Source organism: Crocodylus porosus, unplaced genomic scaffold, assembly GCF_001723895.1.
Source record: "Crocodylus porosus isolate Cpor-Errol unplaced genomic scaffold, CroPor_comp1, whole genome shotgun sequence".
Lineage (NCBI taxonomy): Eukaryota > Metazoa > Chordata > Crocodylia > Crocodylidae > Crocodylus > Crocodylus porosus.
Genome location: NW_017728949.1, coordinates 1,069,890 through 1,088,619, shown reverse-complemented (window position 1 = coordinate 1,088,619; position 18,730 = coordinate 1,069,890). Strand labels below are relative to the sequence as shown.

The 18,730-nt window shown below is 45.8% G+C and overlaps 1 protein-coding gene across 1 annotated transcript in view; it reads left to right on the top strand.

Moving 5' to 3' along the window:
- PSMD11 (proteasome 26S subunit, non-ATPase 11) overlaps window positions 1-9,827 on the top strand; it is a 30,780-nt gene extending 20,953 nt beyond the window's left edge. Inside the window, exons 9-14 of the mRNA XM_019554293.1 lie at window positions 672-734; window positions 2,977-3,102; window positions 3,753-3,788; window positions 5,066-5,117; window positions 8,153-8,295; window positions 8,423-9,827. Coding sequence (XP_019409838.1) covers window positions 672-734; window positions 2,977-3,102; window positions 3,753-3,788; window positions 5,066-5,117; window positions 8,153-8,295 — 420 coding nt within the window. The 3' untranslated portion in view covers window positions 8,423-9,827. The remainder of the gene's footprint in view (window positions 1-671; window positions 735-2,976; window positions 3,103-3,752; window positions 3,789-5,065; window positions 5,118-8,152; window positions 8,296-8,422) is intronic.
- The last annotated feature ends 8,903 nt before the right edge of the window (window positions 9,828-18,730 follow it).

Here is an 18,730-nt window from a genome sequence, read left to right as displayed (position 1 = left end):
CCTGTGAAGGGTTGAGTTTTAGCCCCCAGGCTCCTGCCTAGCTGCTGCCCACCCCCACTTGGCTGCAATGGCAGCCAGAGTCCGTGACTGGATTGAAGTTCCTGTAGCATGCAGCCGTCACTGGTGCTGCCTTGGGGGCTTGTGACCTTCATCGCTTAGAGGTTGGAGGCTCTCCTTTTTCAGCATCATCGTAGCCTTTTCTAAATAGTCGTCCTTAATTTTAATATAAAAGAATGTTTCAGTCCTTTTTTTTTGTCTGCTCTTCTCTTTTCCTGGAACCTGTAAGATTTGATCGTCTCCAATGTGAAGAATGCTACTTATGATAGACAGTATATGTTGGTCATGGTTCTCGGTGTCTTTCTTCCACTGAAGGCACAGCACTCTGAAAAGAAGAAATATTAAACTGGCTAAAAACTCCAAAATTTGCATGTTCTGAAAGAAATGCTGAAATGTGCATCATTTTGCCAAACTGCAGTTGAAGGAACTGCAGACTCTTGCTTCTGTATTCTCAAACATTAGAAAATTCCAATTCTTCATCAGTATGAAGTGGTTTTCTTACTATGTGTGCTGAATATTCCCACTTTGCCTATTAATGTTCAGTGTACTTCATATAGCTAGTATTAACAACATTTGTGGGTGCCCCAAAAATAATACTTCCTCCATCTTTGCAGACAGAAGCACTGAAATGTGTGGCACAGGCCAGCAAGAATCGGTCGCTGGCAGACTTCGAAAAGGTGAGTGATTAGGAAGACATCAAAGTCTGTTCAGCTTGACCCATGCTTCTCTGCCAAGGTTGTGCCCAATGTGGGACTTGCTTGGCATTGGTATAAAACACTGCAGAAATAGATCTGACCTTTCCCAGCAGTTGGTCCACTCTGTTGCTGCCCATAGGTTTGGTTCAGCATCCCCAATCTCTTCCAGGAGCTTGTAGGCTTCATGTATAGGAAGGAGTTATACAACTTATTGTTTATGAAGGATCCAAGCAAACAACAGGAGAATATTCTGGGGTATTCATTTGAAGTTGAATCCTAGCTTTAGTTTATCAGGTTAATCACTTTAGGTTTCATGAAGAATCAAATGCCTTGATTTTAGTGTGGGTACTTGGAGTTGTGTGAAAGAAGAACTTGAAACTAACATCTTTACTAAAAGTCAACCTTGAATTGCACAAACTTTGCAGTAGTATTGGGCAGCTGTTGTTGGGCCTTTTCATCAAATAATTAGAGAACAGAAACAAATACCATGTACTGAAGGAATTGGCCTATGTAATTTAGGAGCCATTGATTTATCTTTTTTGAGAATTCATGGAGGTTGGACAACTGTTTGACTGGAAGGGTGCAAATATAGTGCCCATCTTTAAAAGGGGAAGAAGGAGGGTCCGTGGAACTAGACACCAGCCAGCCTGACCTCTGTAACTGGAACGATCATGGAGCAGGTCCCCAAGGAATCCATTGTGAAGCATCTTAAGGAGAAAAAGGTGATCAGGAAGTCAGCTTGGCTTCACCAGGAGCAAGTCATGCCTGACCAACCCAATTTTCTTGTATGGTAAAGTGACAGGCACTGTGAATGGGGTGAGAGCAGTGGACGTGGTATACCTTGTCTTTGTCAACGCTTTTGACACTGTCTCCCACATTATCTCCATTAGTAAGCTAAGGAAATGGAGACTAGATGCAAGTACTGTAAAGTGGACATGTAGCAGGTTGATCACTGTACTCAGCAAGTAGTCCTCAATTGGCTCAATGTTAAGTTGGGAGGAGGTATCAAGTACAGTTTCCCAAGGGTCTGTCCTGGGTCCAGTATTGTTGAACATCCTCATCGTTGATTTGGATAATGAGATCAAGTGCAGCTTAGCAAATTTACAGGCGACACCAAGTTGGGTGGAATTGCAAATACTCTGGAGGGCAGGACTTGGATTTAGACTGGAGAAATGGTCTAGTCTGGATCCATCAGAAGAGATTCAACAAGGATGAGTGAAGAGTCCTGCACTTTGGACAGAATAACCATATGCACAAGTACAGACTGGCTTGGTTGCAATTCAACCAAGAAGGACCTGGGGGTTATAGTGGACTGTAAGTTGATTATGAGCCAACAAGTGTGCTCTTGTTGCAAAAAAAAAAAAAAAGCCAATGGCATCCTTGGTTGTATTAATAGGAGTGTTGCATACAAATCAAGGGAAGTTATTCTTCCACTGTATTCGGCACTGATGAGGCCTCACCTGGAGTACTGTGTTCAGTTTTGGGCTCCGCACTTCAAGAAGAGTTGACAGTTTGGAAAGAGTCTGGTGCTGAGTAACAAAAAATGATTAAGGCCTGGAGGCAAGACTTATGAGGAAAGGCTGAAAGAACTAGGGTTATTTATCCTGGAAAAGAGAAGACTGAGAGTCAGGATGAAAATTTAATATCATTCTTCAAAGACTTGAAGGTTGACTATAGAGAGGATGGAAATTGGGCTTTTCTTTGTGGCTATAGGGGATAGAACTAGGAGCAATTGCCTCAAGATGTATCTGGGGATATTTAGGGTGAAGATTAGGAGGAACTTTGACTCAGAATGGTTAGTTTCTTCTTCCTGACATGATTCCTTCTACCCCATTATCTTCAGTAAACATCTGCTGTGGTCCTGGAGAAATCCACTGCCCAAGCAGTATTCAGTTCAGTGAATTCCCTTGAGTACTTCCATGCCTTTTTAAAGGTCTTCCTAGACTGAGTTTTTAGGAAAACTCTAGGAAAAATGCTGCAGAGAGGAGATGGGAAAGGAAGACGGTGCCAGGAAGCTATCCTCATATGCCAGACCTCTTGGAGGAGAGCAAGTTGCTCTCAGTGTGACCTAATGGCCCTTCAGCTAAAAGAATCCCAGTATTACTAGTTTATTCTTGCGTTAATCATCCTGCACCACCACCATGGTATCTTCTGCCTTGTCAGAAGGATGGATTTAATAGTTCTGTTCATGCTGATTTATTTGTTCTCAATATGTCTTCTCTAGGCTTTAACAGACTATAAGGTGGAGCTCAGGGACGATCCCATTATAAATACACATTTGGCAAAACTGTATGATAACTTATTGGAACAAAATCTGATCAGAGTCATTGAACCCTTTTCCAGAGTACAGGTAATTGTTTGGATTGGTTTTGTGTCATTGTCTTTTTGCCGCCCTCCCCGGTATCTTTCTTCTTCCTACAGTGTGCATACCAAAGTGCTGGCTCTTGATATTTTATTCCTCCTTGCTTTCTCTAAATGAACTGCTGTGCGCTGGAGGGAATCTCATCTCTCTGAATTTTACTGATCACTTAATAACCTGAAACTTTCAGAATTCATAACTTTTAGCTGAAAAATGCTAGTTATTTAAAAGGCTTATGGACACCGTCTGGAACTATTGAAAGCCTCTCTCTGCTGTATACTGATCTATGGGCAAATCTGTAATGCCTTCAGTAGTAATGCTTTGGCTCTAGGGTGTCTTCCAGGAGTGCTGCTGAGGCTGGAATTAATACTTATTTTTATAGCAGAGCTGCTATTTTATGTTTAAGCAGAGAATGGAGATCCAGCAGTCTGGTCTGTCCATCTTCTATTAACATTTTTGTGGTCTGAAGTCTGAGATAAAGCTTTGAAGTAAAGGAGCTGATCTAGGGCACAAAACTAGAGTATTGATGGGCTGGGGTGTCATGTGTAAAGGGGTGTCATGTATCAAGGCCTTATACTTCATTATTCTGTACTGAAAACAAGCCATAAAACTTGCTTCCCATATCTGTTGATTTCTTATAGATTGAGCACATATCCAGTCTCATCAAGCTCTCAAAGGTAAGAACATCTCTAGAAATCAGAGAGACTGCTTAATAAGAGGGTTAAGAAACTTGAGGGGTCATGGTATTAACCATCATGAGATAATTTAGCACATTAAACCTCCAGGTGCTGGCAACTCCACAACAATTAGAGCAAATTCCTCTTGGAAAACAGCCCCCATGAGGGCTGGGATTGATGTAGGATACTCTTCAATGTACATTTGTGATGTAATATAGGGGAGCACATGGGCTTCCCTTTGAGGTCCTCCATGAAAACCCAAGGTCCTGCTCCCTGCTATTTTCGCCACTTGCTAAGGCTTCTTTGGACGAGTCAAAGTCCCTTCTTGTACAATACTAGAGCTTCTGTGGTTGAATTAGTTTTAGCTTTGGTTTGTGTGAGTGAGCAGCAAATGATCATAAAACTGTTGGAACCAAGCTCTCTAACACATCCTAAGACATCAGGCCAAATTAGTCCCTCTGGCTGGAGTTTTCCTGAGTATCAATTTGACTCAGCAACTGCTTAGCCCACAAAGCTAACTATCCGTATTGCAGTAAGGATAATCTGAGCTGGTTTAAGTCTTAGTAAATAATACGTCTCCTGCCCAAGTACCACCCAAAAGGGCTCTTGCCCTGAATTGTCTGAGACTTAACAACCCGAAGCTGCCAAGTCAGATTATGGAGTGCCTTGATCCTGGCTGTATACTCGTTTCCATTGTACACTGTTTTGAATGGTGTGTTCTTATACTAGATGACTTCTTGGACACCAGTGCACATTTTGATATTTTGAGTAAGAGCAGGGAACACAAACACACTCCTTATCTTCAAGTGGCGTGTGCTCTACTGAAATAGCAAAATGGAGGGAGGGGCTGACTCCCATTGGGTCATTCAGTGGCAGTTGCAGGTATTGCTGTGTTAACAGACTTGTGGTGAAGCTTGGCTAAAGCATAAAAATAATCCTGATAACAGCATGTATGACATGAAAGTTGTACTGTGCTTCCTGAAGCAAGAGGGTCATCTAGGCACTCTACTCAATTGGGGTCATCCTGGCACTCTATTCAATTGAAGCTAGTGCCTGGTGGTACCTGCTTTGACTTCTTCCATTGTTTAAAACATACTATTGTGTCCAAGCTAGTGTGTGTAAGATCTGACTTCCAAGAGTGATTAGTGACCCATGTTGAAAAATCCCCTGGAAGTAGCTATTTTGTATCCTGTCAGGGCTGGAGGTGTAGAGTGGTGAAATCCACTGCTCTTCAGCTAGCTCCAGGAGACGGTTTCAATTCTCTGCTTCAATTTCAGGCTGATGTAGAAAGAAAACTGTCACAGATGATCCTGGACAAGAAATTTCATGGTGAGTCTTTCTACTTTTTACCTTATGTCCATATCAAGTGTAGGGAGGTTCCCACAGTCTCTTCTAGCTCTTCTCCAAACCTAGGCATAATCCAGAAGTGTTAATTTAAATTCAGATGTCAGGCATAGAAAACTAATGGTCATTCACAGAAAAGACAATGAAGACTCCAGGTGGCATCTAACATACTGAGCATTTTTTATTTTGGGAGACTATCCTGGCCCCCTCTCCTCTCCCCACACCATCCTATCTTAAGTTTTATAGAGACAGTTGAGACTGGCACACTGAACCTCCATGGTTACTGATGCTTTACATCCAAAGTCAGAACTTCTTTGCCAGGGTTACTTTTTCTATCAGTCTGAAACTCAAGAGTTAATTGAAGTTTGTAATTCACTAGAAATCAACTTAGCTGCATCTGAAGGTGGTCGAGTGCCTCTGTTCCTAGTTATGGCTTGTAGACTATTCAGTGAAACTGATGCACTGTTTTGGAGCTCCTTGTTGGAACTGGTCCATAATCAGTGAAACAGCTGCCTCACAATGAATCCTTAAATTTGCTAAGCTGCTCCATTAGCAATGAATAGTGGCTAGAATTGGTATGGAAGTAAACTTTATTCCTCAGAGTGGGGAAGAAATCCAAGGCTGAACTGTTCTGGCAAAAAATATTTTATAAATGGGACTCCATGGGAAAAGTGAAGAACTTCCTTGGTTTTACTCTCTCCTCTGAAGAGGAGCTCAGTGTATTCACCTAGGTAGGAAGGATGGCTTTATGCTCTTCCTGGGTGGCCCTGCCACAGACATAAGGTTTCCATTTCCCATCTATAAAAGGGGGTGATGATCCTTCCTTGTCTGTTTTAAATAGTAAGGTTTTTTTTGTTTTGTTTTGTTTTTTTTTTTGTTCTGTTTTTACAGGGCAGGGAGTGCCTCTTGGCACATATACAGCACAGAGTACAATGGGGTCCTATTCTTGGCTGGGACCTACAGAGGCTATTGTATTAATGTGACCTCTGCATTTTTATATACTGGGTGCCTGTGTAGAAAGCCATCTTAATATAGATGGACAGGATGAACAAAGGCTGCACCTATGGGACTTGTATTGGGTAGAGAATGAATGTAAAAGGCATTAAAGAAAAAACCCCCTATCAAACTATGGTATTGGCAAAGGGCTCAAGAAGATAAATTTCACTGGGCTCTAGAGCCTTTGGAAATTTCAGCTTATGCAGACAAGTGGACCTGGTATAAAGTTGCCTTTTATTCCTGCTCTGAGATCTCTAAATGCTGTGCACTAGACAAAGGAAGCTTCTTGCTGGGGAAAAATAAGCTGGCATACAACTAGAGGTGCACCGATATGCAGGTCCAATATCGGATGGGTACTGATATAAAGAAAAATTGCTGTATAGGATATTGGCCCAATGCGGCCGATTAATTTGGCCCATAAATGCCCATGTTGTGCGAAGCCGCAGTGCAGCACAAAGCAGAGCTGGCAGCATGGAGAGCTGCCACCAGCTGGTAAATCAGAAAGGGAGCGGGAAGGGGTGTAGGGGGGTAGATCAGTACCCTCCATGGTGAGGCGTGGGTGGGGAAGGGGCAGGTGGTGCCCATGGGGGGGTGCCCCTGGATCTGCATGAGGCAGGGTGGGCTGGAACCAGTGCTGAGCAGCTCTTCTCAGCAGGGACTGGGCTTGGAGTGGGTGTTGGGAGAGACTGCAGCCACCCCATGTTTCACTGCTGCTCCACTCCCAGCCCCATGCCACCAGGTACAGCCCGGCTCCATGTCCTGCCTCCACCCACATGCTGGGAAGAGCTGAGACTGCACTGGGCGGCTGGCAGCAGCAGTGGTGCTGACAGCGGAGCAGCAGCAAAATTTGGGATGGATGCAGCATCCTCTCAGTGCTGCTGGCGCGCACATGCACCCCTTGCTCCAAGAAGAGCCTGGGAGTGGGTGCTGGTGATGCTGGTAGGGACTGCAGCCACCCCAGGTTTCACTATGGCTCTGCTCCCAGTGCCGTTGCTGCCACCAGCTACCCAGCACAGCCTCGGCTCTTCCCAGCGCATGGGTGGAAGCAGGACATGGAGCTGGGCTGCGCCTGGCGACCACAGGGTTGGGAGCAGAGTGGTGGTGAAATTTGGGGCGTCTGCTGCCCCTCCCAACGCTGCCAGCACCTGCTCCGAGCCTGCCCCCCACCAAGAAGAGCCACACACCCCACCGCCCTCCTGGGGTGCGATCAGCAGTCAGAGCTGCCCGCCTCCCCCTCCCCCGGAGCTGTGCTTCTGTCCCTTGCCCCCACCACCCTGGGCAGTGCCTGTCCCTTCCCTCCCTCACCGCAGGGGGCATTGATCTACACCCCCATGCCCCCTCCCTCCCCTTCCACCACACCAGACTTACCAGCTGGAAGCAGCTGTACTGGCTTGGTATCAGCTGATATGCCTCCTTAAATATCGGTCCCCAAAATCTCTATCAGTGCACCCCTACCAGTAACATATGCCTGCAATATCTGAAAAGTCTTACAAAGATTGTTCACCTGCTGGTGAGGTGATGCGGGTGAGCAAGTCAGAGGCCATCATGATTATTACCTTCTCCCTCGCTCCTCCCTACCCTGTTCACTATAAGAGGCAGATTTTTTTCTCTAGCATGTCTGGCCAGATCTGGGATTTATTTATTTATTTATTTTAAAATCTTAACACTTCTCTGCCTTCCATCAAAGGACTTGGGGCCAGATCCAAAAGAAAAATGATTCCCTGCTGAAATCACCGGGAGTTTAAGTGCTTAAATATCTTTCTGAATCTGGCCTCTTTGTCTTTTTTAAAGCCACCTTTTTTTTTAAACGAAGAATCATAGGGAGGAGACAAGTGTTAGGGGAACAGTTGTCACAAACACCTGTGGAGAGAGCAGGGCAAGGTATTTGTTGGCAACATGAGCCTAGATAGGTGTCAATGGCAGAGAATTCCACGCTTTGACCTAAGGTAATGGCAGGGATTCAGAAAAGGTCCTGTGAAATCTGTGAACATGAGCACTGCGTAATCAGAGCTTTGCATTTGCAGGGATTCTTGACCAAGGAGAGGGAGTCCTGATTATCTTTGATGAGCCGCCAGTAGACAAAACTTATGAAGCTGCCCTTGAGACTATTCAGAATATGAGCAAAGTAGTGGATTCACTCTACAACAAAGCCAAGAAGCTAACATAGGTGAGTGGATGCAAGAAACCAACCACACAGCCACTCTGCCACTCCGGTCACTTTAGCCAAGGTACAGCATGGGCTGTGGTTAATCTCCTTTTTCCCTTGATTGATGTGGCTCTGTTTTCTCTTACAGAGCTGAACTTGGTAGCTGTCATATGGAGAGTGTGTGTGACAGGAGAGTGAAACCTTTGGGAAAATGCTAGGAGACTTTTTCTTTGTTCTACTTTTCGCTCGGAAAGTTTTTAAACTTCCTCATCCAGTGCATCTTGTATTCCATACGATGCGTGTTCCAGTTTCCATGTAACCTTTATTGGCCGAACTTTGTATCGGGGGGAATATTGTTTAAACAATGAGGGTATTCTAAATAAAAGGAAAAAGGCTTACACTACCTAAACATGTGCTTTCCACTTCCTGTGGGATGTCAGAGTAAAGCAGGGACAAGGCTTTGTTACCAATAGGTGCCCAACTGCTAAGAAAACAGTTTTTTCATCTCTTCCTCTACTCTGAAACCCAGACTCGCTGATGGTATATAGACAGTATAGCTTTTTTCCATTTGTACCTAACCAGAAAACCCTAATGAATGGACTGCTGGTTTATTTTTTAAATCTTTAATATAACCACTAGTCAGCTCCCCAGTGACTCTTTCCTGAAGTCTTTTGCATATGGGGAGATCCCACTTCAGAACTGTCAGTGTGCTATAGTAGCCCAAATTTAATTCAAAGAGTAGAGATAACTGCAGTAACTGACGGTAAGCCAGTTTCTACCAAAGGGAACAGCACAGGTTTCCCTGGAGACCTGTAATGCATGCTATTGTTTTAAAATAGACTAGGTTCTAAATGTTTTAACTTTTCGCCCCATTGTCAGGAAGAACAGGTGAGCAGGTATTTCCCGAAGTGTTCGCCTCCCTCTGAGCACCAAACGTATTGTCCAAGTGGGTAGGCAGTCTTTTGCCCTGTGCACTGATCAGATTGTCATGACTTACCTCTGCTGTACAGTGTTTCCTTTTAAACATCTGATGCAAGACAGCTCGGCCCTTCTGGAAGGACCTAGCGTAGCACTCTCTAGGGATGTTCCTAGTTACTATTTCAAGGTAATAAGTGTGTGTTGGGGGGGTGGAGCGCTGTGTATTCCAGCATGTTTCATTTTTATGGTGAGATTACTAGCAAGGTTTTAATGCCTTTTGGGCAGTGTAAGCTTCTGCATCTCTGTTGTGCTGATCTTTTATTTTCCTTTCTCCTCTGTCTCCCTTTCTCTTTCCCACTCCATGTTTTTTCTTACTAAATTTATATTTTGTAAAAGGATTCTGTTTTATTGAGGGATATTTTGCCTTCACACTAAAATCTTAGACTGGCTGATTTTTCTGCTTTGTCCACATTTTAACTTTGGATTTTTTTTCCTTAACTCTCCATCTCATCCAGTCAGTCACTGTTTGGGTTTTTGGCACCATCAATATCAAATGTACAAACGGTTCTTGCTAACCAACACCAGGTATATCTGATGTTCAGATGAGTTCCAATAAAATATTTTTTTTTTCAAAATCTGTCTCCTGTCTTGAAGAGCGTGGACAAAATGAACAGGGAACTGTTATTCACCAAATCCTGGAAAATAAGAACTAGGGGGCACCCACTGAAATTATCAGGAGGCAAGGAGGAAGCACTCTTTAATAGAGTATGTTGTTTATTTCTGAAACTCATTGTCATAGGAGTCTGTAGAACAGGGGTGGGCAAAATGGTGGATCTGGCAAGCAGCAGGACTCCATTTCCCAGCAGTCGCTGCCCATGTGGCTGGGGCTGGTTTCCATGGAGGCCCCAGCAGCAGCCCCACTGATAGTGCCAGGCCAGGGTTTCTGTGGAGACCGGCCCTAGCAGTGCACAGCAGGGCGCAGAGTGGCTCTTGAGCTCAGCTGGGATCTTGTGATGGTGACAGCGTGGTCTGGAGCTGGGGCAAAGTTGTGATTGGTAGCCTACATGCTCTGGGCAGGGGTGTGCAGGCAGCAGATCCTGGCTTTGCCCTGGCTCCTTGCAGCAGTGATAGCATGGTCTGGAGCCAAGGCAGAGCCCGTGATCTGCTGCATGAACACCCCTGCCTGGGGCATGCAGGCTGCAGATGCCAGCTCTGCCCTGCCTCTGGACCACACTGTCACTGCTGCAAGATCCCAGCTGGGCTCTGGAGCAGCTCCACGCCCTGATGAATGCTACTTTTGGCAGCAGCTTAATGACAGACATTGTATTTAGTAAGATTTCCTTGTATGCGACTGAAAGATGAGAGGCTTTTTTTCCCCTCCTATACCAATTGGGGGGGGGGGGGAACCCTCATTTTGCATCTGCGTAAATACGGTAATATATACTATCTATACCATCTACTGATACATTAATATGTACTATACTATAGAAATTATATACACCCCCTTATAGAAACAATACCGTGTCAGTAATACTGCTCTAATTAATTCTAAGAAAAACGAACCAAGCCCCAACTGTACACTGGTTTCATTTCCTATGTACCAATGTGATCACAATCTATTGCTGCCTTAATGCTGGTTCACTAAGGATGTGCAACTTTCACTGCATCATTTTTCAACCTGGGCTGGTGTAGTTTGACAGGCAGTATAGATAGGCCAGCAGAGGTCTGCTGTGAAGAGGGTGTGTGTGTGTAAAAGTTAGGGCAGGGTCTTTAAATGGACACAACTCACTATTTTAATATGTATCAATAGAATAACATAGGATAAAGGAAGCACTCCCATTTCCCGTGTTAATGAAGGATCAGGGTGGTACTTTCAGATGAAAGGCAGCATTTTTCTATACAGTAGTGCCAAAGGCCAAGTGCTCTTCAGTGTGTTGTGACAAGGGGTTCTGCAAGTCAAACATGAGGTTAAGTGCTTGGATCAAAAAAAAAAAAAAAAGGCTTCAGCCATTTAGTGAGAACATTCTTAAACTGAGAAGCACTACTAATTCTTGTGGTTGAGCAGGGCTTTCTCTTTAACAGTGAGTTAAATTTGAAATCCATATGCATACTCACTGTCCTTGAAAACTGATGCATCTTGGGTGTCTGGGTAAGGGTTGGCAGTGCAAATTTGAGACCATTTGATCATGAGTTCAAAGAGAGCTGCTTGTAGTGAGGGGAAGAAGCTGTTACTTTTTTTTTTGCATATCTGTGACTAATACTGTACTAAGATTTGGTGCACTCAGCACTGAATTCCACATCAGGGAAGCAGTGCTCACAAATAAATTACTCTTAATTGACAGGCCACTAGGATCCATGCCACAAACTGGTTTGCACAAGCACTGGAAGCCAGTCTGCTGTGCTGTGGTGGCTACACAAGCAGAGGATTTCAGCTTACATGAGTCACTGGGAGGAATCTAAAGACAGCGGGGCAAGTCCTTCCATCAGCAGACTTCTGAAACCGATGCATTCATTACTTCTCTGAGCCAGCAAAGGGGCTCCAGCTGGAAGGCTTATCCCTTGTGCCAACAATAAGGTAGAGAAGCAACTATAGGTTCTGTTAGGATGAAGCAGTTTTCTGACTAAACTCATCCTTTTTTATGCCCTCTCTCTTCCCCCTTCCACTTCACCCCCCCAATCTATCCGCATAGATTTATCTTGAACAGTGGGATGCTGTGGGTTCTGATATGCTGCCTCAGTACAAATTTACCTTTGTGGTATAAGTTTAGTCCAACTTTGCCAAGGAGTTCCTGAGAGAGTTCTTTTTTTTTTTTTTTTCCCCCTCAAATTTGCTGCTTGCTGCTGCTTTTTTTTTTAAAAGGGTTTTGTGCAGAGCTAAGGTTGGGAGAGAAACTATGCACCTAACTCAAATGTACACTGTAGTATATAGACTGCAATTACCTGGAACCAAGGTCTAGTTCAAAAAAATTCTGTTGACTGTACCTCAAAAGCTTTAGTAACAATGTGAGCAATAGGCCCCCTTCAGGCATGCTTTTGTGAGTGATGCCTATAGAGTGGTGTACTTCACATGGCTGGGGGCTGCCCTTGGGCCCAAGGATCCATGTATCTGGTGCTTCTCTTCAAGGAAGCCGAATGCTGCTGTTTTGGTGTCTGAGACCACAATGGAAGGGGGACCCTTTGGGAGCACATGGTGCCTGTGCAATTTTGAGACAATTAAGCATCCTGCAAGTGCACCACTCTGCAGTTAACTGCTCCACCACAGCATGTAAGTATCATTTGTGGCTGTGTCTAATTTGTGGTGTCAAGTCTAGGAGAGTGGGGATTTGCTGCTACACTGAAGATGAGGCTGGTACAAGAGACCCAGCCATGCCAAATTTCTGTTTTGTGTTGGAGGAGCCTTTCTGAACTCTTGCAACAAAGTACAAAGCAAAACAGGACCTAGCCCAGGAAAGTGCCAGGCAGGGGGCATGCTATAGACACTGTGCTGAGAGCTGAGAAGAACACCTTGATAGTCTGTATGGGACAGTTCATACCTCTCTGTGCACATATTTCTGTAGCACAGAAGGCTGAGTCGTTTCCCCTGAACTAGCTTGGACTGTAGAGGTGGAGATGGGTGTGCTGCTTTTCTTTCCTTTACTGCCTCTCTCTCAGCCCATCTCCTACCTACTTCTCTTCTGGCTTCTCCTAGCATTATGGAAGGGCTGATGGGACCTCCTAAGGCGGCCAGAGGTGGTGGCAAGACCTCTCCAGGAAGCTCCCTTGTTGCTGCTGTCTGTTACTCTCCTTTCCCCCCCCCACCATACCCAAAAACATAGGCCCTCAATTGTCTGCTATTCCACATCCTAAACTTTGTTACCCTGGTCACAGCAGTGTCTGCTTTCCACCTTCACAAGCACACTGGCCACACAGGGCAGTTAGGGGGTGTGGCATGAGGGGAAGACAGTATCTTCACTAGTTCTTAGTTTAGCCCCTTTCCACTTTCTCAGAAGGCCCCAAGGTCCACCCCTGTAAATTCTATGTCAAGTAATTCTTACAAGTGAGTTTTTAAGAGATATAAATGCCCATAATTTAGGGCAGGATACATTAAATGTATGGCCTGTAGGCCAGATCTAGCCCATGGAGCCATATGGTCTGACTCGTGTGTCTCTGAGCTGGGCTGCTGTGCAGGCAGAACCAGGTGCCGGAAGTGCTGCACGCTGCTCAGGGGGCTGGCACAGGGCGTGTTCTGAATTCAGCATCTGTGCTGGACTGGCCCTGCGTGCTAGCTCTGGGGCTGGTCCGGATCAGGTTTTGTCAGAGTTGGTGTGTAGTGCTAGGCCAGCAGGGTGCCATGTGCAGCACATGCCCCATGCCAGTCCTCTGTCACGTGCAGCGCACATGGCTGGTCCAGCCTGTGTGCTGCCTGCTGGTCCTGCTGCTGGGGCTGCATGCTATCTCCAGTATGCATGGGTGGCTTGGGTCCTGATCTGGATCCACTGCCCTTGCCAGCGTGCAGGGCTGGTGTGGTGGGGCACAGAATGCAGTGCGTGCCCCAAGCCCCCCCCCCGGGCCATATGCAGCACCTGTAGTGCTGGGTCCAGCCTGCAAGCCACCTGCATTGCAAGCCCCAGAGTGGAGCTGGTGCATGATATATGCAGTTCAGGGAACTGGCATGGAGCAAACCCTGCATATGGCACCCTGCCTGCTGGTTCTGGCATGGCTCAATATGGCCCACAGACCATCACAGGCCTAGCTATCTTCTTCCAGCCTGCAGGGCTGGGTGAGTTTGATACCCCTGATCTAGTGCATAAGTCTTTCAGTCCTTGGACTGATCTAGAACTGAAGCTTCTATTAAGCTGCTAACCAAACCCACCTGCATTGGAATGATACAGAAAGTAATATGGACTATGAACAACTGTATTATCTAAGATGAGAGAAATGCTAATAGATTAAAGAGTGAAACATATTTAATAAACAAACAACAAACCCCACATGGATCAATGCAAGCTAAGGCCATTTTTGCTGAACAAGGTTAACTAGACATTGCAGATTATTTGATTTAGAATAAAGAATTGTATATTTGTAATCTGTAGTGTTGGAAATGGCCTCTGGGTGTCGCTACAGTTCAGTGCAAGATTAAAAATTGAATAACTTAGCTCCAAAATGTTGGTTATGTTTTTGGAAATGGCACAGAAGGAATTGCTCCTTTTTGGTGCTCTGGTTTGACATTAGCATTCCCCACTTCTGGGAGGTTTGAGACAGACAATTGATTTAAGTGAGAGCAGAGATACCTCACTGATTTACAAGGCAATCCTTCCATTCACTAGCAAACAAATGCCAACAAGGTTCCAGGAAGGCAGCCAGGCTACCTCTGAACCACCATTGATCTTGCTGTCCTGTGCAAAGACTTTGAGTCTCCTTTAACATGTTTAAAACTTCTGTCACATCTTAGAAAGTGGATGTCCAGGTGTTTTAAGTCTAATGTATATATCCTTCCTGCACTCTTTTTTTTTCTTTTAAAGCATACTATATACAGTAACATTTGGATTGTTCTAATGCTGGAGGCACAAAATGAGTTGACCCATATTGTAGAGCCTCAATTGAATGAAACCTACAAGGAACATCACCAAAATAAGGCTTTAGGAAGCGTCTTTGTGGTGCCTACTTCAAAAGGCCACAAATTGGTGCTCTATCTGTGCTGCTCCCTGAAGTCCTGTTCCTGTTACACAGTTGCCATACTTGCTGGCTACTACTAGTGCGAAGATACCATGAAAGTTGCTGTTAGGATACAGGGTCAGAACTTTGTTCAGAATGTGCCTTGACGTTCTTCTTCTGTGAAAATGCTGCAGATTCAACTTGTTTTGCTGGATATAAAATGTTTGTGTGTGCTTTTGTTTGTATAACAGAATGACCACCTCTCTCAACTGTCACACGAGTCCCACACTTGGCAGTCTAACATTTCACCAGGGCTTTACTGAGTGTGCAGCTCATTAGAAACCTGGTTTGAAAGGACTTTACCCAGGGACACGGGTGTAGTTGTAGCTGTATGGACAAGAGCTCCTACTGCACAAGTAGCTTATGCTGGTAAAATAGTCCTTTTGCATGTATAGTGTGTACCAGTTCCTTCAGTGCATGTACTATTACATCTGTATATAAATTATGGCTTTTGCTGGTATAAATATGAGGGGCAGTGAGAAAGCAAGGCATTCACATTTTTATCTCCTAAGCCATTGACATGGAAGGTTTTCTTGTTGATGCCTTACCTAAGGCAGCCACACTAAACTCAGAGGGCTGTAACCAGACCCTGGAAAAGCTGAAATTTTGCATGCAAAGAGCCTAACAGAGATGCATTTGAGATGCTGTTTCTGCTGGGCAATGACTGCCCATACACCAACTTTTGCATCACAGAGGAAACTTCATTGTTTGATTGGACAGCACCCCCTTCAAGTGTACAAGTTAAGGTGGGGAAAAAACCAGGAGGCCTTACTCTTTGACTGACCTCTGTACTTTGCCAAAAGAGGCATCCACAGGGGACTTGCCTGTATTAGAAAGCATCCAGCGATGAGCTGACTTCATTGAATGAGAGACCCTCTTATGGATGTGAATGAACCCAGTTTCCTATTTGCTGCAATATTTTCCCCTCCTAATTGGTGCTGGTGCGTTCTGCAAGGTATTGAGCCCTCCCTTCCAAAGGAAATGGCTGGAAATAGCCGTGCATGACTAGAAGGGAGGTCCTTAGACGTAGTTTACCTTCACCAGGGACTGGAAGAAGTTGTCTTTCAAGTAGTATGTGTTTTGGGGATGGGGTGGAATTGGCCATCTTCTTACCAAAGCTTTCCAACCTCTAACTCCACCCATCCAAGCAGCACTCAAAGCAAAACACTGTGTGAGAAACAGCAGTACACAGCTGCTGTGTCAACCTCAGCCTTTATCCCATAAGATCCCCCTACCAAGCAAACAGCAGAGGCAGGAAGTCATCGTGTCTCAATGTTTGCAGTTTCCTGTTTGTGTGGCATTTGTGGTACCTTTTCTGCTGTCATTGAATAGCTAGGGTTTGCATCGGCCTTTCACTTTGTACATGATGCTGTATTGTCAAGTGATGTAGTCTTTCTTTCCATGTGGCAAACAGCTCTGGTTTTATTGAAACAGGAAACAACCTAGGTAAATAAAATGAAGTCTGGGTAGGTTTTTTCCTGTGTTGTATGCTGATTTCCTATTACTGTAGTCCCATGTGTGTCAGAAAAGTATGTGAATGCCATATTTTATGGTATTGTTTTCCTCAGCTTCCACACCATGAGTGCAAATCAGTATACCCCATGGGGAAGCTGCTTGATTCCAGTAAGAGCTAGGCTTGTCCAGTGTTTCACAACTAATTCACATGTTTGAGGCAGGTGTTTGTTTTTTCTGGGTTAGTAGTTTAGTCAGTCAGGGAGTGTTCATTGTTTGTTTGGGTTTTTTTTAACGTTTCTCTTCTGACTAAATCTCTCGGGTTAGATGCGGGTAATGGGCAGAACAGTGATTTTTGCAGCTGTAGTTCATTTGACTCGGGCAACCATACAGGTAATACTGGCCATATCCCTTCTGTGCCAGCATAAGCTCTCTCCCCTTTTAGGAGGACCCGCCAGGATAATGCTACAGTCAAACCCTCTCTCACATAGGCCTGGCTGTGGCTCCTGTTGCCTCTGTTCACATTGTAGAACTGGAGCGGTCATAGGAGAATGAGTCCATTGTCACTTGTTCAGTAGCTTTACTATTGGCTGCTAAGGTCTGATTGGCATCAGTGCTTCTAATAAAGATGCTGTAGAAGCAGGGAGAAGGCATGGTTTCAACTCCCAGGATTTTCAAATGAGAGCTATGGTTAGCAAAGACAGCCAGGTTGTGAATGGAATGGAGTAATTTTATTCTGGAATAGCTGGGACCAAATCTAGGGCAGCTACTCTCCCTGAGTCACTCCTCTGTAATCTCACTTCATTACTGCACTCCTTCTGGAAGAGTGACACTTCAGACAGTGCACAGGGGTTATGGTTTTTAAGACTCCCTTCTGGTACTCTGTTGTCAAGAGTGTTTTTCAGAGGGGGAAGGGGGAGAGAAATAATAAACCTCATCACTTCCCCTATCACTGTGCTGTACTGGCTGCTGCTTCCCAGAACCAAATCAAGTTATGTCAGCATTGTATGAATCAGCTGCCTGCCAGAGCCTGAGCAGCCCTTGGTGTTTTGTAAGTCTCATAAGAATTTCATTACGCTCAGACTGGCACTTTGCTTTCTTAAAAAGAAACCCCCCCCCCAACACCAAGTTGCACTGTCTGCTTGCCTTGCAATTGGGTACTGATGCTGGAAGAGGCTCGGTGCTTTAGTTGATCACTTTAAAGCATCAGTCATCTTACTGTTATCTTGTGTAAACTCTTTTTCAAACTGTCCTTCCTGACAGGAAGAAAACAGATTGATGCCTAGTCCTATCATCCTCCCTAGAAAGAGAGAGAGAGAGGAGGGGGATCACACTCAGTGTTAAACTAAGGCCTGGAAGCTACTCATTTTATAACAGAGGGCTTGTCAGCTCTATGGAAAGCTGAGCAGGCACATGGGAAAGGAGTGGGAAGGATGAGGTGGCTGGAGGTAAGGGGAGATGGAGGCATTCGGGGGTGAATCTACAGCCCTGAGTAGGTGCGTCTGACTCAAGGAGGGCTCCTGCGAATGAGTATTACCTACTAGTTGTCAGTCTGAGTGGTGCCTGCTGAGCCACAGCTGCTTACCTGCGAACAACAAACAACTCCTGTGTGCGGCGGACAGCAGCGATTGACCACCTGCTCTGTGGATGAGGCAGCAGCTTGTGTGGTTTGGATGAATGGAGCCTACCCGAGGTGGAGGAGGTTTGTCACCACCTGGAGCCAGGCAGGACCAGCAAGGGTGCCCTAGGTCAAATAAACTGTCAAATGGAGGCCAGCTCAAAGCCCTTAGCCTGCAATACTGATGCTGGGGGGGGGGAAAGCAGCTGTGTCTTCACTGCAGCCACTTGATATCCCCAGCATAAACTGGGGGTCAGTGAAACAGACACAGAGCTGTGGCTGGCTGAGGGTAGAGCTGTTATTACAGTTTTACCAGCAGGGCTGAAATCCTGCCCCAACAGCCTGCCTGGCTGTGCTGGAAACACTCCCCGTGCAGATCCTGCTACGCCTGGCCTGGGGAGCTGGCTGAAGGGAGCCTCGCACAAGACTGGATTTGCTGGTATGAGGCGTTTTCTCGTGAGGGAGACTGGCGAAGCCTCCAGTACCCGCCTCTGGGGGTGCCTGGCTCCGGCTGCAGATGCTGGGGCCTGCGCCTGGCAGTGGGCCCCGTGCCCCAGCCTCTGCCGCCTGCTCCTGTTCGCCCCTCCTCACCCACCGCTGCTGAGCGGTACTGACAGCTTCCCCCCGCCCCCGCTTTGAGCACCCTTGGGTGCCGCTGGCGAGGAAATGAGGGGGCAGACGGAGGGGGCACAACCCCTCCCCTCAGCTCGGGGGGGGCGCGCTCCCGTGCCTTGCAGTGCGGGGGGAGGGGCCCCGGCTCCGCATTGTGCGCTC